At 42.2% G+C, this 16,429-nt stretch overlaps 1 protein-coding gene across 5 annotated transcripts in view; it reads left to right on the forward strand.

Moving 5' to 3' along the window:
- The window catches only part of gria3b (glutamate receptor, ionotropic, AMPA 3b), a 217,365-nt gene that overhangs the window by 182,269 nt on the left and 18,667 nt on the right, over positions 1 to 16,429 (forward strand). For all 5 annotated transcript variants that reach the window (XR_005130602.1, XM_037540696.1, XM_037540697.1 and 2 more), the window contains exon 12: positions 1,263 to 1,461. Coding sequence is in view for 4 of the 5 variants with exons in the window: in XM_037540696.1 (XP_037396593.1) it covers positions 1,263 to 1,461 (199 nt within the window). In the remaining variant the exon portion in view is untranslated. The remainder of the gene's footprint in view (positions 1 to 1,262; positions 1,462 to 16,429) is intronic.

Here is a 16,429-nt window from a genome sequence, read left to right on the forward strand (position 1 = left end):
GGAGTTGGTTAGCACCAAGCTGAACATTTTTGGTCCATCTAAAAGACATTTCATGTTTTACTTAAAGCTTGTGACGGACATATTAGCATATATTTTACCCTGTAGCGCTTTCACAGTGACTGAGTAGAGCGGCCGGTACAGAGCTGCCGCCGCTGTTTTCCATTCCTCACAGCCCACTATTGGTCCTGGGGGCAGTCGTGGGCTGGAGGTCAGGGAACCAGCCTCGTGACCAGAAGGTCGCCGGTTCGATCCCCAGAGCCGACAGCACATGACTGAGGTGTCCTTGAGCAAGACACCTAACCCCCAACTGCTCCCCGGCTGCTGCGGATTGGGCTGCCCACCGCTCCAGGCAAGTGTGCTCACTGCCCCCTAGTGTGTGTGTGCTCACTAGAGTGTATGTGGTGTTGAACTACACTGATGGGTTAAATGTGGAGGAGAAATTTCCCCGCTGTGGGACTAATAAGGGTCACTTAATCTTATTGTAAATCAAAACACGATTGACTGATTCTTCTATTGAATAGAAATGAACCAAAACTTTGGGACATCTTCAGGTCTTTCCTGAAGGCCCAGAAGGCCTGAGGGTTTCCCTCCAGTAGACACCATAGGGCTAACATATTGCAACATGCTGACTAAATTTGCTGTCAGTTTGTTCTACAATGTCATGCTGTAACTAATGAGTCATAGAGATCTAGATGCAAAGGTTCTTCTCAAGACAACGTTCTTACACGCAGTCAAGCATATGGGGTCATTTCAGGCGTCCTGAAGAGCTGTGAACGATGAGCCAACATCATTACTGATTTCAAAATCCACCCCAGCTGTCAGACATGCATCACGCTGACACTGAAATGTCTTCTCCCATAATGATCTGTCATTTGACTTTCTGATCCATTTCTCATCCTCAGTCTGTTTGCCTGTTTAGGCTTAACTCATGGACTAATCTCAGAGCTATGAAATGGTTTGTTATTTTTGCTCTGCATACATTTGTATACATGTGCCAGATATAGTTCAGCATCAGATTTAAGCAGGAAATCTGCATGGATCTGTTTTCTATGACCAGGAACATGAGAATTAAACCAAAAACCTGAACAATTTAGCACCATTGTTTCTTCCATCTGCTGACATTCATCATCGCTGCTTCAGACAACCTCTGATCTCCAACACCTGAACATGCACAGCATTGCACAGTTTCAGTGCATATTTTTGATGTAGTGTATTTCTGAGACTGATTTCAGTGGCATATTTATGTTATTTGTCTGTTCTAGGTCCTTATCGGGCAGAATAGTGGGAGGTGTCTGGTGGTTCTTCACCCTCATCATCATCTCGTCCTACACGGCTAACCTGGCTGCCTTCCTCACAGTGGAGAGAATGGTCTCGCCTATTGAGAGCGCAGAGGATCTAGCTAAACAAACAGAGATTGCCTATGGAACACTCGACTCAGGCTCCACCAAAGAGTTCTTTAGGGTGAGTTTGCAGACGTCTTATGTTCTTCTGTTGTTTGTCTCCTGAGCTGTGACATACCTGTGCAATAGGCTTGACCCTAAGTCTGAGTTGGGAAGAAGCAGAACAGTGTTGCGGAATTACGATTACAAAAGGGGGACAATCTTTTACAGACAGTAATCAGATTAACTGATGCATCTTAAAAAATCTGATTATTACTAGCATGATTCCAGATGATTATGAAAACTGACACAAGTCAGTCTTGCACGGTGTGGCTGATGAGAAGCTCCGTCCTTCCATAATGACCACCGGTGCTGGTTTTTCGTCATCTCTACAGCCTAACTGTGTAAACAGTACAGTAGCAACACAAAATGTACCTTGAATTTTGTACCTATGCAAGGTATGATTCACACCTTTCACAGACGTGTGTGCTTCTCCTGGTGTGAGTTCATGTTCAGGTTTCCTCCCTTTCAGTGATGCACACAAAAGTGACTTGAATGATAAAAGCAGTGACTTGGAGATTTTGTCAAAAAGTTTATTTCCCCAAAGTTAAATGGCTAGGGGAGCACCTGGCATGTTCAAATCTTTGGTTATGTGCTGTTCGAAAACACTGGAGCATCTCCAGGCTAATTCTTTGAGTAGTTTATTGACATGGCAGTGCACTCCCTTTCACTGCTCCCTTCCTCGTTAGTGGGATGCTGCTGTTTCCGCCAGTGGTGCCAATGAGTTCATACTGTCCTTTTTGATGGTGCTGGTCATTAACCGCTGTGGAGTTTTTTAACAGCAGGTGCTGTGTACAACCTTGAGGTAGCTGGGTTTGTCAGTGTGAGTAGGGTAATGGTGAGGAGGCGTCTTCAGAGGTGATAAAGCAGCCTAATCAAAGTCCACAGCTCATCTTTCCGCCCGAAGAGGTCAACTCACAAAATATAATTAGTTGCTTTGCCTGGGCCAGCAAATTGGACGTGATGAAAAGAGGCCCCTGAGGGTCAAACAGCGCACTTGAAAGACGGGGGAGATGAAGTAAGCAATATGGCCGTGGGTGCAGTGGGACGGGCGCTGCAATTAAGCCTGAAATTAACTATCGGTGATGTTTATACGAGAGGCAAAACTGATTTCGGAGCTACTTTTCAGCGTTAATCAATGCACCTTGTCTTACACGTAGAGTCTATTATAGAGCACTATATATTAGAAGAGTCTGTCGATGCACCATAGCTGCAGCGGAATAGTCATGTTTGTCCTGAGGTCACTTTCTCTCCTTTTACACATTCAACATAGATTTTTCTCATATTTATATATAGTGTGTGTATATATAACAGACCAGGTACCCAGGAGGGGCAAGGCCTTCTTAGCTTTGCATTCTTATCTCGTCATGTAAGGTAGCCTATCCGCCAAACTGTGATTAAAGTGTGATTCAGAAAGATTCCTCTGATTTCTAAATGATTGATTTCTCTTGTAAATCATCACAGATCAGTGCAGTGAGCTGTAAACGGTGTAAATGAGCATAAAGTTTATTATGTAGTTCTACAAGGTCTCAGTCTGAACCTCCTCCAGCTGGACGGACGACATCAACGCCACAGTCAGACTCATCCCAGACTGGACTGAGCGTGTCGGGCGTCGCTGCTCTCACAGCTCTTTCAGTGGGATTTCGGAGATCATCCAGTGCTGTGGAACCAGCGCAGAACGCTCTGAGCTGCTGGAGCTTCACTGCTGATGAAAATCCCGCTGCTCAGTTCTGACGGATTCACTCTGATTGACGTGGAGAACGCAGAACGTTCTGCTCAGGGGTCTCAGCTCCTCTCAGACTGAAGGAGCCGGTCAGAAACTCTATGACCCCCTCTTACAGTTGGAGTGTGATTGGCTCCTCGGCGCCTCACGGTTGTGAAAATATGGCGCTTTGAAATCGGCTGAATCTTTTTGAATCACTCTGTATATTTGAATTTAATGTATTTGAAAACAATATAACATAAAATGTAGCCTGTGCAAAAGTAATGACCCATTTTATGGGGTACGTTTTGTTTATTTCCAATATGTAAACCTCAACAGAAATTGTGTTTTTTCACCCAGAAAATCATCAACATGTCATTTGTGTGAGGATCTTCAGACTAGTGCAATCGACTGTATAGCTTTCTATAAAGTTACATAAGAAAAATCTCTCGTTATTGTGAGAATAATATACTGAAGGACCTAAACAGACCGTGGGCTCTAATGGAGACTGGACATACTGAGAAGTAAATGGAAAAGGAACATGCTGCACTACATACGGACTTCTCAGTCGGTCCTAGGCTGTCTGCTTGCCGAGGAGCTCAGATGAGCTCCATCAATTACAGGTTTGCTCGGCGGCAAGTTTTTGATGTCATTAAAGGTTTACAGCAAGACAACTGAGAGGTGGTGAGGGACCCGCATGTCTCCCGTATTCTATATAATGAGTGTCCTACTTACACTCTGAAGCTTTCAAATCTGAAATGACATGTGTGAACCGCTATTCCAGGGGACTTTTAATTAAAACTGCAGAGGGCTGACAGGGAAAAAATACTGATTAATGGGGGCTCGAGCTCCATTTCAGATCTGTTTTTCGGGAACTACGTTCAGGTTTAATTAGACCCGCACGGCAGAAAGCAGCTGGAAGTTTCAAATCAGCCACAACATTCAGAGCAAGACACATGTCATCATCTTTGTCCCCTCGCTTACTTATTTATATATTTTCCTAGCAATCATCTCTCATGGATTCACACCAAACCCTGTCGACGTGTGGAATAAACCCGTGGGTGTTTGGGGCGAGCGCCAAGATTGTGGAGGGAATCTGATGTACATACTGTTATTTCTACATGTGTAGGCTTGCTGGGATCTGCTTTACTTGCTTCCCTGCTTGATCTTTTATAGATAGACGTGGGCTGCGCTGGGAAAAACAGTAGATCCTGCTTAATTTGAAGCAGCTGAGCTCTGAACTTTTTTTCATCATTGCGCCAGTAGGTGTATTTAAAGTGAAGCTGGATGTATAAACATAAGTCTGGAGGATTATTACATGTGCCTTTTGCTCATTATTGAAAAAGGCAATGGCAAGTTAAACCTCGGAACTGCACGCATAATAAAAATGAGCGATGAAGTTCATTTTCCAGAAGATATGGCCTTTGAAATCTTTAATATCAGGATTACGACTGTGCGTGCAGCACACAGATCTAAGCGGTGACGAATGGAAGCGTAAATCCAGGTTATCCGGAGCATTTAGCCGGATTACGGTTTTTGCTGTCACATTGAAGTGGCAATTTCCTGCGCTATGTTCAAAAAATGCCAGGCAATCGCAGTGCAGCAGAAGGCTGGTGCTGCTGAACACAGAAATGCTGCAGTCAACATAATTTTCAATCTCGATTTCCATTTACACAGGCCGAGGAAACGCGCCGACAGAGCCGTGGTGGAAATGAGAGGACAATATTTCGTAAGGATAGAATGAAACAAGTCTTGATTCTTGATCAATAGCCCCTCAAGGCGCTTACATCTGTCTCTCCAGTAAAGTGCACCAGCTGGCTCAGGAGACTCCCGTGGTGCGCCCCGTAAAACGCCACAGGAGTGCTCAACACCCGCCTACACACAGGCTGCAACTGCCTCGTACCCACTCACACATCACTCATACGAGGGCGCTTCCCGGCCACTGCTGGAATTCAAATGGGATTTTACCTCTTTTTCCATTGTTTTCGCATCTCTTTGCTGCCCAAAAAACCCGTCATACCTTTTTTTTTATTTTCGAATTTTCTACATTGAACCCAGAAGCTGCCTCTGACGTCGGGTGAACAGTTCATGAGTTACAGATGATTAGAAACTAATAACCTGTAACAATGTTAAAAGATTCTACTTTTCACTCTTATTCTGATAATATAACTTGTAATTACAAAAATCGTGGCCTCAGACTGTTGGACTGTATGTAAATAATCTCAGTTCTCATTGGCTGATGCCTTCTTTATGCTGTGCCTCGTTATAAAAGAAGTCTCGGCGGTAACGTTTATGTATGGACAGAAATTCTCGGGGAAAAAAATAACTACTACGTCTGATTGGCTTCCCAGCAGCCATGAACAGCACAGCGTTTAATCGTTTATCTCACATATTTCACTCTAGCAGCAATAACAGGTTGCAGTAGCAACACTTCTTATCACGTCAATACGAACCGGTGGTTGTATATTAATGTCACAGGCTGAACACATTGAACATCTCACGTTATATAAGTGAATGTATAGGTACAGTCTCAAAATCATAACTCAATTAACCTCTTATTGACCAGGATATGCTTTGGTTTGTCCGTCTGAATTTTCATGACCAAATCGTAAGGTGAGTTATTCAGTAATTGCATGAAATAAATGCAAATTTGTATTTATTTATTTATTTATTTATTAAAAAGCCCCTCAAATTAACACAACCTGTGTTTTATGATCTCCACACATCACTATACGCTCACAATTTACTGCTGAGAGCCAAAAATCTCCGCCGCTCTTTGTGCTGTTTTCCGTCTGTTTATAGTTTAGAGCCCAGATTTGGGGAAAAACGGGTCGACTTTCAGTAGAAAAACAAACTGAGTTCAGCTTCTTTTATTATAAGGGTTTAAAATGACATCACCGTCTATTAGACTGGAGAGAAGAGCTACAGCCTCACACGACGCCCAGCTTCTGAATGGAGCTTATGGAGTATGAACGTTATGAAGAACATGACCGAGTGCGGTTTGGAACCTCGAGGAGTTGAAAAGGTTGAAAGTGCCAAATGGAGCCAAAAACATACTCGAGAGTAAAAGTGTGATTTAAATATATTTAAGTATATTAACAGGTAAAAGATTAAGAGTCAGGGTTTTTTTCCACATTAAAGTAAATTAACCACCGAGCACAAGCTGATCAAACTCTGTGTAACTCATACTAATTTGCCTTTTCCAGCAAAGTCTGTGTGTGCGGCGAATGCTAATGGGCAGTACTGGTCACTGCACGAAGATGAATAAGCACAGCTATGGGCAGTGGCATTCTGCAGTGATATATATAGAGGAATAAGTGGACTTTCTCTCCTAGAAATGTAATGTAAATGGAAGTCACTACAAAATGTTTAATTTTAATAATGTTAAAATATTGATTTTCCAAAATAACACATAATGACTTGTCAACCATGATAAAGGGAACTGTTTGGGGAGATTGGTTTCCATATATGGTCTCACAAACTGAGGAGTGAACAGTAAAGCTGACACAGTACATCACGTTTCTATGTGTTAGAAAAGCAGGTAATATCTGTTTTAACGTGGGTCCCTTATTACGGAAACCCAGTGCATGGCTGTAAAGAGACGTGTTTATTTATGAGGCTTTTCATCACTGATTCCACACAAATATCTCATGATATTTCAGCTGGTAACCTTTCATTATTTTATTATTATTTGATGTAGTCATGAATTTTCCAATATGCCGCTAATTCTATAAATAATTTACATCTTTTATAATGCCTGAATGGTAAATGAAAGCTGAACAGACAGTAAAACCGTGTCTCAGGCTACATGTATCATTTCTCAATCCGAACCTACAGATCAAGTCTGCCGGAACGGGTAAAGATGGAACCGGTCCGGCCTTTTATTGCTTTCCCCATAGCATGAAAATCAATTTCACATCTGAGCAATTACGGCGCAAGGACACTATAGCGCATAGATTATACAGCACAATACGTCTGCCCATAAATTCAAACACTGTTTTCTCGTCATTGCACCTGGAAGGCCTTCCGAGAGGGGAAAACTCCAAACTTCCAAGCATCAGCGTGATAAGTGAGGGGAGAAGGACGGCAGCGATAACAAGTTAATAAATAAAGCAAAGGAGCGTCGCGCATCAGAGCGGCTGTCCCTGAGCCCCTGTCCGTGGCGTGTTTTTGGTGGTTAAAGGCCATTCTTTTTACAGAGGAGATTAGAGGCTCTTTGCAGGAAGCAGGAAACCTGACAAAAGCAATGACAGGCTTGTCTGAAGCCGAAATAACCTTCAACAAGAAGCCCCAGTTCCGCCGAGGCCCCTGTCTAACTCCAGCTGAACTACAGCCGCTGACGGAAAAAAAGAGAACCGAACTTTGCTGGATTGAAGCTTCAAGGCTCAAAGCTGGTCGTTTGGTATTCCAGGCATAAGGCACATCAATGCCACAGTAAGGCCTCCTTCCCTTCCCTTTGAGCACCAACTTTCCGCACCACATCGTCGAGAGCCAGGTATAGCGGCATGTTTGATTCCGAGGAGGAACTGCGGAATGTCCCGAAACCGTACGATATGAAAGAATACCTCGAAGAGGGAATAGTTGACAATGCTGGAAACCAGAAGGAGCTTGTGAACTGCATGGAGCTTGAAGAAGAAAGTATGGAGTGGAAGTAGGAGGACGTAAGGAGGGAGGGGGGGCGGGGTATGATGAAAGCAGCCTGCAATAAGAGGGGGATTGAACTCGCCCGGGGTTTTCGGAAGGCCATTGTGGGCTGTGCTTTGGAAACGCTGCCTAACTCAAAATCAATACAGATTAACGGGGTGTTAGTGTTGAGGAGGGTGCTTTATTCTGACTTTGGGTGAAAATTATTTGTCCTTCTCTTGTGGCGTCAACTGGCTCCAGGGCTCCTGCTGTGGTTCAAATGAGTCAGTCAGGAGGCAAAACAGAACTATAATAACTTTTTATATTTTGATGAAATGTGCAGGCTGGGTTGCTTTGTCTTTGCTCAAAGTGCTGTGTATTCATCCTTAATGGAATACTCCACATTCCTTACCACAAACAATAAATTCAACATTTTGTGTATTTCCTAAAAGAATGAACATTTTCTTTAAAACACGCACACAGTAAAGTCAATATGCAGGTGCTGGAACTCCCACTGGTCGTCAACCTGGCACATACAGAGCTGTGCAAAACTCAGAGACCACCTTTCCTTTATTTAATCCCCAGTCAAATCAGTCAACAAGCTTTGAGGACACCGGGGTCCGGGTCTCTGGAGCTTAAACGGGTTTTCCTCCATTCGTGGGATTAAACATAGCAACGCTATTACGATGAAACCGTCTACTCAGGGCTGCAGCCACAATATCCAGGCCAACCCAATCAAATGGAGACAGGATATTTATCAAGCCGCATTTCTGGGATGATGAAGTTTGATTGGCTTTCTGTGAGCGCTGTCACTGTATTACGGCCAATCAAAATCTGCAGCTATTTTCTAAACCCTCCAGTTACTGCTTAACAACCGTTACCGAGGTCCTCGGAAGTTTCTGTAGGGTTTTATGAGACCCAGTGTGGAAAAAGCAATGAAGCAAGTACATTAGGCTGTATTTTGTCTCAGTAACTGTATGAGTAGCTGCCTTTCCCATTAGCTGGGGTTTGTTATAATGTCTGCTTTTTCAGTAATCAGAGAATTAAAAAATACTAATAATTTTAAACCATCACTCGATGTAGTGTAGGTCTCAATATGTATTTTCAGCTGAAAATAAACGTATAATAAGTATATTAACTGAGTCACATCAGTTTATGGAACAGTAATAGCAGTTAATGGAAGAATGGAGGGATGGGAAAGGAACAAATGGAAGGAAAAGTTGGTGCGATTATCGTTATTGACCGTTATTTCACTCACTCGGAGGCATTTTTGCAAAAACGGATCTCAGTGAAATAAACGAAAAGCCTCAAAAATGACATAATATCACCGTTTTCAGTCCACATTCCCTTTCAGAAATCTGCAGGGATATTTTTCCACACTTCCAAAGTTCAGTCATAGGTTCTGCGTCTCATGATCCGTATAACTCCTAACTCTTTCAACGACGTTGAGCTCTGGAATCTGGGGTAAACATTCCGTTGTCCTGGGAAAACCATCAGCTTCTTTGATTATTTTAAAATCTATTTGAATCAAATCTATTTTTTTTCTGCTCTCTAACCACCTCCACTCTGCCTCCACTCTGCCTCCACTCTGCCTCCACTCTGCCTCCACTCTGCCTCCACTCTGCCTGCACCTGTTCCACCTGATTTTTCTTACTATTATTGTCTTATTTTCATTATTTGATTATTTCTTTGTTTGCCTATTTATTTATATTCCTATTTTAATTTTGATTATTATTTGTCATTTTAATTGATTTCCAGTTTACCTTTTGATCTTTTAATCTTCTATGTTTATGTATTTTTATTATTAATGTCTCATTTTTTATACTTACCTGATTTGAGTTTTCATTTATTAAATTTACTTTTATGTGATATGTTGATATACACATTATCAATCCCTTACTCTGCATTAACTCGGGAACATTGTAAACGAGGGTCACCCTTAATGTTCTCCGAGGTTAAATAAAGGTTGATTAATTGATTGATTTATCGATCTATTCCTGCTTTTTCACTTGTTTTCTTCTCCTCACGCAGGCAGATTAATCTACATCTAAATTCCTTAGAAACATCTCCTGAAAAATAAGTAGCTTAATGACTGTTTGGACTGGAAATTAAATAAATTACTGGTGGCTTCTTGTTTGTCCACAATACTGTATATCAAACACAAACTGATCTACAAACTGCCATGATCATGTAAAAATGCATTTTAGGGTGACATCTTTAATATGAACATCTTTGATGATCCATGGATGGTCTTTGGTGGCCTATAATGTTATTTATATTAAAAATCAACATTTTTTTCCTCTAAAACATCTGACATTTGTGATTCAGCACTCCAAGCTACCCATATGGATATATCTGTATTGATCCTGGAAGCGGTTGGTACAGCAGTGCCAGGCATCCTGTAAGATTCCACCCTCTTCAGTGACAGCAGCCTGAAATAATGTCAGACAGAGAGTCGGCCTCAGAGTCAGCTGTTGTCAGAAGTACCTTGAAGGTGTCCGGGGTACCCTTCTACTTCTTCTTTACCCCTCCACCCCCAGAGAGGCCATCTCCTCCTGACACTGAAGTAATAGCCTTGAAAGCTCGTCTCTTCGACTCTTAACTCCACAGAACATGTCCAGTTATAAAGCTTTCATTTCTTCTCCTTGAGTCATCAATTCTTATCTGACGTCCAGCTTTATTTGTCGGAGAGGTTATTATCTGAGGGAGTGTTGATATACTTTGCTCATGGGCTGGAAGATATGACCCCTGGTTCGTCAGTGTCGGACTGGAGTGTGTGACTGGACAGTGAACAGCAAGAGCTGTTTGCCTAAGTTTGCCTTGTTATGCTGGTGGTTTTGTGCCCTTAGCATTACTGTACCACTGGACTTTACTGACCTAGTTTTGTGTTTCTTTAGTCAGTGCTGGACAGTAACTGAGTATCTGAGTAAATGTAATGAGTTTCTGTACTTTAGTATTTTTGGTGTATCTGTACTGAAGTTTCTCCGTTCTGGGCGACTTTTTCCTTTCACTCCACTACATTTCAGAGTCTAATATCCGACTTTTTCCTCCTACATTTTGAGAAATCTGTCGTTCCTTTTGGTTTCTGTGTGTATAAAAACGTAACATGTCAAAACGAAAGAAGCGCAAAGCCAGAGCACCAATCAGGGCCCAGCGGTCACTTTGTTCTGAGCTGGTTTTGACCTGTTGGTCATACCGAGCCAGTGCAGCACGCGGTTCAACGTCAGCGCAGCAGCGTAAAACTTTGGGAGAGTCTGTTCAACATAAATGATGAACTAACCTAACTTTGTGTAAATAGACATTACTATTTTAGTGACTTTAACTCAAGTACATGGTTTGTACTTGACAGACTTTGTCCACCACTGATTTTAGTATACTGTGAATGGATTGTTTGAAAAGGCGAAGAGAAATTTTTGGGTTCTTCATCTGATAATCTCAGCAAGTTAGAAAATTAGCTAATCCATGCATCAATATGTGGTTGGGATAGTGTAGTGGGTACCATTACAGTAGGTCTCTATCCTTTACGCTGTAGACTGGGGTTCAATCCTAGGCAAGCATCTTCCACTATACCAGTAAGAGTCCTTGGGCAAGACTCCTAACGCTGCCTTCACCTCCCTGTGTAAAATAATTAACTTTAAGCCGCTCTGGATAAGAGCGTCTGCCAAATGTACATATAATGCATTAGACCTAAAGGCCCCAAATCATGGAAAATTACATTTCCCTCACTTCTTTTAACTAAAAGAGCTTGATGTAGTATGTAAACTGTAAAAGTTTTAAAAAAACAAGTACCCAAGTAAAAAGTAGTTAAGTATCATTTGCTCCTTTTATAGAGATTGAGCTCCAAAGGCAACTCATTTTCATTGTTTTTGTGGTGGGTAAACAAACACACAAACACACAGATATCCAGAAAATCACTAGTTGTAATATATATATATATATATATATATATATCTCATTATTAGTTAATATTCTATAAATTTTGTTTATTCAAATATTAACACTTTTCTCAGCAAATAAACACAAACTACACAAATAAATAGATTTGGAAAATGTGTCTTGGGTGCCGAAGACTTTCTCACAGCACTGTGTGTTCTCTGTAGAGGATGTGGTCATTATTTCATCATTTTCATTTGTGGCCAAGTTTGCCCAAAGTTTTGCATATAAATATATGTGTCTTTACAATTTAGAGCAGCTTAGCACCGCCCATTCATGATAAAGTTAAAGGACTGTTCCAGGACGGTCTCCATCTTCAGTGAGGCACAATAGAGGTGTGAACGAGGAGGCGGACGCATGTGCTGAGTCAAGCGAGATTTATTTCGGGCAAATCCAGGGTCAGGGGCGGAACAGTCCAGGGTCATACAACCAACACGGAGATATCGCGGGACAGACATGACGAACAGAAACACAAAACCTCAAACAAGAATGAAACAGCACATCAAACACAGTCAAACAGCACATCTGACAAACACCATTACAGCAAAGACCAACCAGACCAGGACAAACACAGGGCTTAAATACATGAGGGCTAACAAGGGATCACAAGATACAGGTGGAAACACAGGTGGGAATAATCAGGGGCGGAGTCACGAAACAAGGGGCTGGACTGAAAACCAAAACAAAAACACATGGGCTAAACCAAAACACAACAGAGCACAAGGACAGGACTGGGAGGGGCCAATCGTGACAACAGGACAGCCAATCGGAACAGAAGTAATTTAAATAATATATCAGTCTTTAGGACACAGTAACAAAATACAGACCGTTTAACTCAATGGGATAAAGATCAGAAGAAAAGTGATGATATAAATAATGAATTAGGAATGTTTTTGGTGCATAAATCCACACAAAATGAAATACAAGAAAAACGAAGCCCTTTAAGCCGGAACTGGGAAGTCGGAGCTCAGAATTATGATCATTTTTAACTTCATTCAAGATAAAAATGTATGACGTCTCCATGACAGTGAAAAGCACCCAGCTAGCCGTGATTCAAAAATTTTATATGTTCTCAAAACAGCAAAGTTAATGATCTATGTTACAGATTTAGTCAATTACTGTTTCTGAAAGCTGATTGATCTAAAGCCACTTTGATCTCATTTAAACCTGTCTACTTTATTACTGTTGAAAACATCCTGCCTACAGTCCGAGCTGTAATTCCCAGTTGAAGGGACATTTTCTTTGGTTTTCCTGGTTGGAAATTAATCTACCAAACAATTTTTTACAGACTAATGAAATCTAATTAGTTAGCCAGCATCGTCAGCAATGGCTGATTTTTGCCAATCAGATTGAATACATTCCGATTACAGATTAAGGCTGAGGTGTTAATTTTCACTCTACTCAACAATCTGGTGGAAAATTCCATTTACATGCTCACTACAAGTAATCCGATCCAAAATGATGTGCATGCATAGAGAACCACTTAGTGTAGACGTTACCATGACAACGAGCATCACCAGTCAGGGTGAGATGAGCAGCAGTGAGCAGTGCTTGTGTTTTTAACTGCTTTAAAATGACGTCAGACTCAGGAAAACGTCCTTCACATGTCTTTATTAAAGAAGGCCGAGAGGAAGACGTCGTGCTCTGAGACGCATAAGCTGGACGTCCGTCCCACCGCCGTCTTTTAAAGATCAGAGCATGAACTTCGTCTCCTCTGCAGACCAGTTTCTGCTCCGCCGTGTTGAACGGTATAAACTCTCACTGTGACGCGACGCGCATGCAGAACGGACTTAAACTTTCCGATAGGGAATGTAATCGGATTCAGGCATTTACACGGATATTATTCTTCTATTTAACGGATTATTTACAGATTTACCCACCCTGTCCAATCAGATAGAAGCTGCATTCCAAATGGCCTCAATCGGACTAGACTATTCCTGCTGAGGTGTTTACATGAACATATTCCATTCCAATTGAGCTATTTGTTGAATCATTAACAGATTATTAGCTTAAACATGGTAATTGTTGGCTGTTTCCATAAACTTGAAATGGACAGATATTTTATTAAGTCACAGGCCAGGTCATTGGTGTAAATGACATTTGATACAAGAATTTGCAGAATTCCTTATAAATAGCAGCTCTTATGATGCCATAGTGATGACAGCAGTACAACTTTCTGACTGTACAGCCACTGGCATTACACCTCACAATGACACCCTCAGCCAGGCTCTGATTTGGTCAGTAACAGCCTTTCTCATCTCCATCTGCCTGTCCCTCTCTCTTATCCTCTCCCAGACCTTGTTATCGGGACATCCACAGCAGTGGAAGTGACATATCGGAGCTCAGAGCAGAAATGGAAGCCAGGCCGTAAAACAATGTCTCTCTTCTGCCTCGGCCAAATAAATTGGCAGCGCAGCCAAGGTTGTTGCCTGAAAGAACCCTTAAAACGGCATTATGCCTCTCCATTATGTTTGGGAAAGGCACGAGGCAGGTGGAGAGAAGGAGGCTGATATATGAAGCAGTAGCGTGACATAATTGCCCAGCGAAACGTCCATTTAATTAGCAGCGACGAACCTTTCGATTCATTCGCCCTAATTGAATTTTAAATGACTGCGAGAGTCAAGCAGGGTGAGTGAGTGCTGTTGAAAATGGGGACCTAAGACATGATGAAAGTATGATTGTGCGGAATTGTCCCTGTATTGTGCCGTCATTCATTCTCTTTTTTTTCTCTCTCTCTCTCTCTCTCTCTCTCTCTCTCTCTCCCTCTCTCTCTCTCTCTCTCTCCCCCTCTCTCTCTCTCTCTCTCTCTCTCTCTCTCTCTCTCTCTCTCTCTCTCTCCCTCTCTCCCTCTCTCTCTCTCTCTCTCTCTCTCTCTCTCTCTCTCTCTCTCTCTCTCTCCCTCTCTCCCTCTCTGTCTCTCTCTCTCTCTCTCTCTCTCTCTCTCTCTCTCTCTCTCTCTCTCCCCCTCTCTCTCTCTCTCTCTCTCCCCCTCTCTCTCTCTCTCTCTCTCTCTCTCCCTCTCTCCCTCTCTGTCTCTCTCTCTCTCTCTCTCTCTCTCTCTCTCTCTCTCTCTCTCTCCCCCTCTCTCTCTCCCTCTCTCTCTCTCTCTCTCTCTCTCTCTCTCTCTCTCTCTCCCCCTCTCTCTCTCTCTCTCTCTCTCTCTCCCTCTCTCCCTCTCTGTCTCTCTCTCTCTCTCTCTCTCTCTCTCTCTCTCTCTCTCTCCCCCTCTCTCTCTCCCTCTCTCTCTCTCTCTCTCTCTCTCTCTCTCTCTCTCTCTCCCTCTCTCTCTCCCTCTCTCTCTCTCTCTGTCTCTCTGTCTCTCTCCCTCTCCTCCTCCTCCTCTGTGTGCTCTAACAATCAAGTCTGTAGAATCAGCCTATTTGGGTTGCGAGGCACTTCATCCCCAGCCCAATATTGACGAATTGACTTCATAAAGAAGTGAGACAGCTCACGTTCCTCCTGCAGTAATCAATGCCAGAATCCATTCTTTCAGCCTCATTTGGGGATGCCATCTCAGGCGTCAACAGGAAATTGTCCTTAAGCGAACGTCCTTCCATTGCCTCAGGGGCACAGACGCAGAGGTTTCACCTGTACTGGTCAGACATGTACAGTCCGAACGTCTGGTGTTGATATAAGACCTGCTCACCATTTGTTTTAACTGGCTATTTAATATGCTAAACTAGCAGCTCTTATTCTTTTCACACACTGTGTTGTTCTTGCTATGAAGGCATCTTTGACATGTTCATCGCATATTTATCATCTTTTTTATCAGCTGTCTCTTTTCTATACGTCTGCGTGGGGAAAAAAAAACTATCACCCTTGAGTCAGCAAATCCGAGGACCTCAGATCAGTGTAACCGCGACGTTATCCACGATAAAATATACCGTTAAATGTCCTATTGCATTTGTTTTACTAAATAATAATAATTTTATTTATATAGATTTATTTATCTATACTTTTCATGCTGGTGGCAGCTGAAAGGGCTTTAGAGACAGGTGGTAAAACATAGTTATAGAAGAGATCATTAGTATTTAAGTAGAATCAGGAAAAAATTTAAGTTCAAATTAGAAGATAAAAAACCGTAAAACAGAGTTTTAATGAAGTGCTGAGTTAAAGAGATCTGAGAGCTCTGAGCTGAACTGAGCTCCACGGTTTAGAAGCAGAATAACTGAACGAGTCTCTCCACATTTTACAGGGTGTTTGTAGAAGGTCAGCATCTGCAGATCTTAGATTACAAAATAAAAGAAAAAGTAAAGTAAAAACGCCCTGAACATTTTGTTAAATGTGCTTTATTACTTTGTTTTGTCAAATCTTTCTGCCTCAAAAGTTGCACCTTTACTGCACTGCTAGTAATAAAGCTTCTGTTCAGGTACAATGTTCGTTCATCAAGGTACAAACCCTAATCCCAACCTTAACCTCAACCCAAAATGTAATCCTGACCCCCGCCCTGGCCCTAATCCTAACCCTAACCTCAACCCAAAATGTAATCCTGACCCCCGCCCTGGCCCTAATCCTAACCCTAACCTCAACCCAAAATTTAATCCTGACCCCCTCCCTGGCCCTAATCCTAACCCTAACCTCAACCCAAAACCTAATCCTAACCCTCACCCTGGCCCTAATCCTAACAGTCATTTTAAGGTCTGATTGTGGAGCTTAAATCAGTTCCTCCAGGTGAAAAGTTGGTATTTGTTCCTTTTCATAACCGAATGTTTTAAAACAGAGCAGTAGAGTA

This window comes from Pygocentrus nattereri, chromosome 8, assembly GCF_015220715.1.
Source record: "Pygocentrus nattereri isolate fPygNat1 chromosome 8, fPygNat1.pri, whole genome shotgun sequence".
Lineage (NCBI taxonomy): Eukaryota > Metazoa > Chordata > Actinopteri > Characiformes > Serrasalmidae > Pygocentrus > Pygocentrus nattereri.